At 38.0% G+C, this 9057-nt stretch overlaps 1 protein-coding gene across 1 annotated transcript; it reads left to right on the top strand.

The window, feature by feature from the left end:
* The first annotated feature begins 402 nt into the window (after positions 1–402).
* Positions 403–2853, top strand: LOC140835795 (uncharacterized). Its single transcript, XM_073201203.1, has 2 exons — positions 403–802; positions 2786–2853. Exons 1-2 carry the CDS (start codon positions 403–405, stop codon positions 2851–2853), a joined length of 468 nt encoding a protein of 155 aa, XP_073057304.1.
* Positions 2854–9057: the final 6204 nt, after the last annotated feature.

Raw genomic sequence — 9057 nt, 5'->3', positions numbered from 1 at the left:
TTATTTTGTACTGTCATCCATCCTCAGACCGACTGACAGTCAGAGAGGATGATTCAGATTTTGGAGGACCTACTCAGAGCTTGCACGATCAACTTCCAAGGCAGCTGGGAGCCGAAATTACCTCTTATGGAGTTCACATACAACAACAGCTATCAGGCATCGATTGGTATGGCTCAATATGAAGCACTGTACGGGAGGAATTGTAGGTCGCCAGTGTGTTGGGATGAGGCTGGAGTGAGGGCAGAGATAGGGCCTGATATTGTCAGTCAGACTACAGAGTTAGTGGTCAAGATACGGGACAAGATGAAGACCGCTTAGAGCCGGAAGAAGAGTAACGCAGATCAATGGCACCGAGATCTTGAGTTTGTCGTAGGAGACCATGTGTTCATGAAGGTCACACCGATGAAGGGTGTGATGAGATTTGGGAAGAAGGGCAAGCTCAGTCCTAGATTCATCGGACCGTTCAAGATCTTAGAGAGAGTTTTTACACTTGCATACAAAGTTGCATTGTCACCGAATCTAGCAGGAGTTCATAATGTGTTCCATGTCTCTATGCTTCAGAAGTACATGTCGAATCCGTCAAATGAATTGAATTATGAGCTGCTACAGGTAGCAGCAAACCTGTCTTTTGAGGAGAGAACCCCTAAGATTTTGGACAGGCATGAGAGGAGGCTCCGAAACAAGGTGATCCTCATGGTCAAAGTCAATTGGCTGAATCTTTGCAAGGAGGAGGCTACTTGGGAGACCGAGACCAGGACCGAGACCGAGACAGAGATAAGGAATCGCTACCCGGAGTTATTTGGTATGTTTTAATTTCGAGGAAAAAATTTTGTTTTAAGGGGGGAGAGTTGTAAAGTCCAAGAAAATTAAATTACGTAACATGAATGTAAGTAATCCAAAGGTTTTATTTAAAATACGTGTTTTATGATTTTTATGCATGGCTATTGCATGAGTAGGGTTTATTTCATATTCATTTTAAAGTTTCATGCATTAGGGATTAAGTGCATTTTGCGCTCGAAAGAGGAACGAAGACCGAGGATAATCAGGAAAAATATATTTATTGAAAATTTAATTTTTATTATTTAATATTGGCTGTTTTAAGTATGATTTTTTATAATGGGTATTGGTTGGGTATTTTTACTCCCCAGGTTATATTTTTAATTGGTACGCAAATTTTAACTATTCGTCGGACTTTTTAAGGGCTCGAGCAATATTTTCTAAAACGTATCTGAACGAATTATATTTCAAGAGTGTGACTGGGCTTGTAGGGTTTTTTTTAATGCTTAATGGGCTCAAAACCCTTTTTAAGCGTTTACAAAATCAATTTAGGGCCCATTAGTGCTTTGCTTATTAAATAATCACTACACTAAACTAACCATAAACCTAATACCCACTTAGCAGCCGCCCTCACCCTCCTTTAACAGCCCCTCTCTCGTGTTCTTCAGCAAAAAAACTCCAACAAGTTTCCGCCTATTCATTTTCTTTCAAGCAAGTCTTCTCCCAGATCCCTCGGTGCTTCCTCGACGCGTGTTTCTTTGAGTTTTTGAGCATTTATACCTTAAGGCATGTAATGTACCTTTATTTTGCATCATTCACGCTATTTACTTGCTGATATGTGTTTACTTGCATGAGGATTTTTCGATCTAGCATGGAGCATGGAGCTTTTTCGGTTTTTACAAGAATTCATGCATTATTTTGATCACAACTCACATTTTCATGTATTGTTGCAAGGGGCTGCCAATTTTCTTGAATCTTAAGGGGCGTTTATGCTATAAGTGAAGGTGGCACGATGCTGGAAGTTTAATGACGCATGGTCTAGGTGAGGGCCGAATGTTTGTCACTGGGCGGCTAGGTTTTCTTTTGGTTTCACGAGAGTTTGGTTAGGCTCAGCTAAGGGAGGGCTGAACCAGGCCAAGGTGCAATCCAGGAGGGTCCAACCAAGGCCTAGGGGAGTTCCATACACTGTTGGTCTCGGTTAGAAAGGAGGAAGTTTTGTTAGGGGCCGAGGTGCTCGAGGGAGACGAGGCCGTGTGCTTTCCTTGGGGGTTTGTGTGGTACGCTTGAATGGGGCTGTGGCCGTGAAGCTCACAACTGTTTTTAGTAACTGATCAGTTTGAACTGATCAGTTAGTTGTCTGCGTAATTCAGTTGCTGGTTCAGTTGGTTTCGAAAGTCTGCGTGTTTTTCTTCAGTTAATGGGAACATTTTTTTGATCACTTATCATTCTTTTTAGATCAGTTAGACGCTCAGTTTGTCAAACATCCGAAATTTAGTTTCCAAAAATTTCGCCCTTTTAGGTGTTTGATAAAACTTGGAAATTTAGAACTGATACTGATACTGAACAACTGAACTCATTGTAGATAAAAAAACTTTTTCAATGTGCATATTCGTACAAAGAATAAAAGAATGAAGAAACGAAATAATCTTCAAATAATCTGAATAAACTAATCTTATATTTCTTCTTGATAGTCTTTGAAGATTTCTCTGGCTGATCATTTCCTTGTTCTTGTTCTTTCCCCTCTTTGTCAAGCTCATCACCCTTTTTTGATAAGATTCGCACATCTGAGGAGAGATTAGACACCACATTCAATAGTATATCTTGTAGTAAATCCATTCTTTTGGACATAGTGTTTTCCAGAAAGCAATGCGTCTTGTAACCAAAGCTTGAGTCTGGAAACGATCTTTAGCTGACACTCTGTCTTTTCGAAGTTCGTCCATTTGAAGGAATAATGAAGTGACGTCCTTTTGAATTTGCTGCAATTTTACCATGGTATTTTCCTTTATAGGATCTAACCTCATAGTGTGCAAAAATTGGGTTGATTTGATATCTGAAATGGAAGTCACTATACCGTGAGGTTGGACTAATCGCCTGAATTTATTCAAACAAAGATTCAGTTTCAGGTGATTCAGTCGCTATTGAGATGCCAGGAGACATGGCTCCAAACGTTTCTGGTTCCTGCTCTCTGTTCTCTTGATGAAAGATTACCAGGGCCCCGTCAGTTGTTTCAGTTGAAGAATTGACCATTTCAGAAATATATTCTGGTAAAGCTGCATGTTGAGGCTGTGGCAAGAAGAATTTGGATCAGCAGCAGTGTCCGAATGTGCTTCAGGTGGAAGATCAGTTGAAATAGCAGTTGTTTCTTGAACCGGTTCCTCAGCTAATGCTTCAGTTGTCTGAACAGCTGAAATAATGGAAGGCTGTTCAGCTGGCACTTCTTCAAATATAATTTGTTCAGTCGTAACGGATGACTGAACTACTTCTTCAATTCTAAAAACTGTCTGTTTAGTTGTGGAAGTCAACTGAACTAGCTCTTCATTTGGTTGAGATTAGGCTTGGAAAACTTGTTCTTCAGTTGTGAACAATTCTTCAACTGCTTCGGTAGAAGTTAGTTGAATATCAGAGGCAACTGATTTGATGACTTCATCAATATTTGGCAATGACAATTCAGCGTCCACGTAGAGTTCAGATCCAGCAGTTGAGGACTAAGGAACATCAGTTGACTGGTGTGTAACCTTTGAAGAAGGACCGGTTACATGTTCAGTAGAGTCAGTAACTGGGTCCTTGGATGGCTTTTCTGGTTGAGCTAATCGATAAGATAGCTCATCTGATGAAAATTCTTGGGAATCTTATAGAATGATTAGTTCCTGATCCAGTTCCCAATTCTTAATTGCCATTTGCAGAGATAACAGATCCATGTCCAGTTGGTCATGAACTGGTTTGTCATTAAGAGAAGTTGGACTGGTGGGATCATTCTGGCGTAGCTGACCAATCATCTGATTTAGCTTCTTTGCCCGTACCTGATCAAAGAAGTATTTCTTTCTTTCCAGTGCTTGAACCATTGTAGCGGCTTTGACCAGTTTTAGAATAATTGTTTCCAAGGCAATGAACTTCTTTAAAACGGATTTCTTCTACAACTGCCTGTCAAACACAACAGTTCTAAACTTCACCCATTCATCATAAGTTTTGAGTTTACCCTCAGAGAATTCATTGACCTCCTTCCAGATAAGATCAATGTGAGTTTGAATGGTGTTGGTTGGTCTGGGCTCTTCAGAAATCTTTCTTTGCCCTTTGAATCAGTCAGAACATGAGAGATGCTCAGTCTTGACCTAGTTGAATCAACTTGTTCTCGAATCACTACACCCTTAGGTCTTGCGGCTGGCAGATAGGTTGGGCCGGAGATAGTGATGAGTGGAGCCGTAAGTCCAACAGATTTTTTCTTATCACCAGATTCGGTGATAGTCTTCTTGAGAGCAGCAGCTAGAGGTAACTGATCATCAGTTGACATTCCAACTAGTATCTCTCTTAGTGGAGTAGCCTTGATCGGCTGTTCAGCTCCAGATTGAATAAGCCTCTCAGATGGGATGGTGCCCACAGCCATCACTGGTTTTATCTTTTGAGTCCTGGGTTTTTGGATATCTTGGGAGACGGGTCTTCTCATAGTCAGTCTCACCGACGATCAGTTTTCATTTAATTTCCTTTTTCTGAATTGTCATTCTGGATTTCTTAACTGATTTGGGAGCCCGTGCATCCCAATCTCCTTTTTCACTTTGACTAATTTTTCAAGAGATATGACCAGCTTGAGCTTCGGTAGTTGAACATTCTTAGCATTGAAAATCTTGAATTTGGATGATCTCTCAGATGAGTCACCCACTAAGCCCTTGACTTTTAACAGATAGCTGAGTTGTACGGCAAATCGCTTGGACTGTTTAGAGGGCTGAAACATATTCTTCAGTAGGGTGAAGATGATCCCCTTCCAGTTCATCCTTTTGTCAGTCATGATGGAATTCATTATGGCATTCATGACTTGAAATTTCTACAAAGTAAGTGCAGCAAAGGATCCTGCCTTTGCTAGAAGCCCTTTGGCCAGAATATCAGCCAACAGTTGTATTTCCGGCTTCAGTTCCTTCTTTGGATCGGAAACTTTGATTTTTCGACCGTCAGCCGACAGTAGAGTTTCCAACTCCTCAACATCAGAAGATTTGACATCATAGAAGTTTGATAGCCCATCAGTTGGTACCTGAAAGAGTTTGCTAAAGGAATCTTCATCTATCAGCAGTAGCTGATTGTTGACAGTATTAATGATATTTCCGTCAGAAGAAATGAATCCGTTGGCATAAAGATCTTGAATCTCCTTAGGATAGATTTCATGGGAAGAAAGTCTTAGAAATGGCTTCAATCCAGCAGCTTCAATCTTGATAAACACATTTTTGATTGCCTCGTCCTGAACAGACAGGACTGAATCGAAGTCAGTAGCCATAGCATTCAGCAGGTGTGTAGGAACTTGGTTTTCCATTGAAAAGTTGATTTTCTACTTGAAAGAAAGCTTAGAATGTTGATTTGCTATGTAGGTTGAAACTGCACGTAAAGGAAGAAGAACTAAAATGGGGCGGGGATAAGTACGTTTGTATGTGATTGTTCAAATTTTTGGACACGTGTCAGTCCATGAAAAATTAAGTGACATCGTGTGTATGTGTGATTAAAATGTGTGTAGAATTTAAGTGAACTATGTGGGGCCACTATTTAAAACACTATTCATTGAAAGACGTACATTAAATGCGTAATTCACAGTCACGTCACTTATTATTGAATATTTATCTATTTATCAGTTAACTTATTGGAGAAGATCAGTTAGGTCAGCAACTAAGTGACCAGTTATGAGCTAAATTATTTCAGTTTAGGACCAACTGACTAATGTCTTCTCAGTTAGCCATTTATATTCGATATTCCCCCTCAATAAATGCATATAAATAAAAGAAGGGTATGAGAAACTTAGTCTGGATCAGTTAAGTCCATTTTGGTAACTGATGACTCTTCATCTTCCTCCTGTCTCTTTAAGGGCTGTCTATAAAAAAGATCATTGTCATTTGATAATAACATCTAAACACTATTGTTTAAGTAGTTCCAACATCCCTCATCCTGCATTGACACCTCATCATTTGGATAAACTGAAGAAGGCTCTTGAAAAGTTCGTCTTTTCAAAAGTTATGTCCACTTAGACCAAGGTTCTTGACCTCCAATCAATTCATAGTGATGATTTTCCTGGTACTGCTAAGCAGAGATCAACTGCAAGGAAGTATAAGAGACGTGCTGAAGTCAATCATAATTCTGAGATTGTTAAAGATGATGTGCTGCTTCATCTGATGCTCATGAAGGAATGGCATGTTCTTGAAAGTATTTCTTCTTCAGAAGCCTTTAGGAGAATCAAAAGTCATGATTTGACTAACTGGTTGACTCTTTGACAAGATGGCGCTGGTGCAGAAATGAGTCGTGTAACTTGGTTTAGATTTTATCAATAAAATTTTTGTTTCGATTTATTGTTCTTTCCTTATCTGCAAATTAACTAATATCAGTTGACAAATAATTAGCTAACAATAACTAACTGAACAGTTATTATTGAAATAAAAAATGACAACTGATAATGACTAACTGAATTGTTATAAAAATGAAAACTTGTTATGACTAACTGAGCAGTTATATAAATGACAATTGATAATGACTAACTGAACAGTTATTTAAAATAAAATGACAACTGACATATCATCATCAAAGATTAAGATAAATCAATTAAACCAAGAATATTGCAAAAATGATAAAACTTAGTCTCTGGTAATGGTTTGGTAAAGATGTTAGCTGCTTGTTATTCGGTTGAAATGTATTCCAGCCTTATTGCTTTCTTCAGAGCATGATCCCTGATGAAGTGATGCCTGACATCAATGTGCTTAGTCCTGGAGTGAAGAACTGGGTTGTATGTAACTGCGGTCGTGCTTGTATTATCAAAAAATATTGGTGATTCTTTTGCAATGACTACATAGTCCTTCAGTTGTTGCTAATCCAAATCAGTTGTCCGCAGCAGCTTCCAGCAGCAAGATATTCTGCTTCAGTTGTAGAAGTTGATATGGATGTTTGCTTCTTGATGAACCATGAGATCAGCATGTCTCATAGAAACTGACATGATCCACTGGTGCTTTTATGATCTAGCTTACATCCTGCATAATCTACATCTGAATATCCAACTAAATTGAAATAAGAATCCTTAGAATACCATAAACCCACATTTTTGCGCCTTTAAGATATTTTAAAATGCATTTGGCAGCTGAAAAATACAATTGCTTAGGATCTGCCTGAAATCTAGCACACATGCAAACAACAAATACAATATCAAGACGACTAACAGTTAGGTACAATAATGAAATTTAAACCTCTGTATAATGTTGTCTCAACTGATATTCCCCCTTGATCATTGTCTAGTTTGACTGATGAACTCATAGAAGTACTTGCAGCTGAGCATGTTTCCATGCCAAATTTCTTAAGCAATTCCTTCGTATATTTGGTCTGACTGATAAAGATACCAGTCTATAGTTGCTTCACTTGCAGACCAAGGAAAAATGTCAGTTCAACCACATACTCATCTCGAATTATTCCTGCATTAACTTGGCAAATTTCTCACATAATTTGGGGTTAGTTGACCGAAAAATAATATCATCAACATATATTTGCACAAGTAAAATGTTCATTTTTAGTTAATTTGAACAGAGTCTTATCAACTAATCCAACAGTAAAAATCATGATCAGTTAGCAATATTGAAAGATTTTCATACCAAGCCCTTGGATCTTGTTTAAGACCATATAAGGCTTTGTTCAAATGATAGACATGATCAGGAAGATAGTGATTAACAAAACTTGGTGGTTGTTCAACATATATTTCTTCCTGCAACTGACCATTCAGTTGTGCACTCTTCACATCCATCTGGTAGACTTTAAAGTTCTTGAAAGATGCATAGCCAAGAAACATTCTGATTGCCTCTAGTCTTGCAACGGGTGCATAAGTTTCATCGTAATCTATTCTTTCTTCTTGCCTATACCCTTGTGCTACAATTCTTGCTTTGTTGCACACAACTGAACCATCTTCGTTTAGTTTGTTTTTGTATACCCACTTTGTACCTATAATGGTTTTAGAAACTGGTCTTGGAACTAAGTTCCAGACATTTTTATGGGTAAACTAATTTAGTTCTTCTTGCATTGCATTTATCCAGTTAGGATCAGCCATCAGTTTTCTTAGGTTCCAGTTGGGAAACAAAAGCAGAATGAACAAATAAATTAAACATTTGATTTCGAGTTATTACCAGATCAGATGGATTACCTATCACTAGTTCTGGTGGATGTGATTTCTTCCATCTCAGCAACTTCTTCAGTTGGACACTGAATTTTTTCTTCAGCTTCAGTTGTTGTATTAGTTGGTAACTGATTGTTATCATTTTGCTCCACCAACTGATTATGAGTAATAATTTCTTGTTCAACTGATTTATTCAGCATTTCTGGTTCTGGTGTTTAAAGGATGTTTTGATTAATATGATTCTCCTCTTCATTATCATCCTCCAAATTGATATCTGTAAATCGATCAACTAGCTCAACTTTATGAGTTGGCTTATCAATTAGCACAGATTCATCAAATACAATATGAATAGACTCTTCTACTTTCAAAGTGCATTTGTAAAAAACTCTAAAAGCTTTACTAACTGAAGAATATCCCAGAAATATTTCCTCTGTAGATTTAGCATCAAAGGCTTTTAAATGATTTTTGCCATTGTCAAGAATAAAACATATGCAGCCGAATATCTTGAAATAAGAAACCACACTTTTTCGTCCATGCCAGATCTCATACGGTGTTTTCACATGATTGTTGTTAATCATTGATCTGTTCTGAGTGTAACATGCAGTGTTTACTACTTCTGCCCAAAATATTTGAGAAATACCAGAATCAGCAAGCATTGTTCTAGCAGCTTCTTTAAGGGTCTGATTTCTTCTCTCAGCTACACTGCTGAGGAGTTCTTGTTGCTTAGAGCTCATGCTTGATTCCAGCATTTTCTAAAAATTGTGAATGATTTTTATTGATGAATTCAGTCCGTCGATCAGACCTTATTCGATCAATCCCAATTGATTTTTCATTTAAAATTCGTTTAAAAAGCTTCATCAGTTGTACATCAGTTTGGTCTTTAGTTCAAATTCTCAACTAATAAAACATCTTTAATCGTAAAATTACCATGGATAAGCTTACCC

This window comes from Primulina eburnea, chromosome 7 (genome assembly GCF_022965805.1).
Source record: "Primulina eburnea isolate SZY01 chromosome 7, ASM2296580v1, whole genome shotgun sequence".
Taxonomy (NCBI): Eukaryota; Viridiplantae; Streptophyta; class Magnoliopsida; order Lamiales; family Gesneriaceae; genus Primulina; species Primulina eburnea.
The sequence above is the reverse complement of the archived record's forward strand: the minus strand, read 5'-3'. Positions and strand labels throughout refer to the sequence as shown.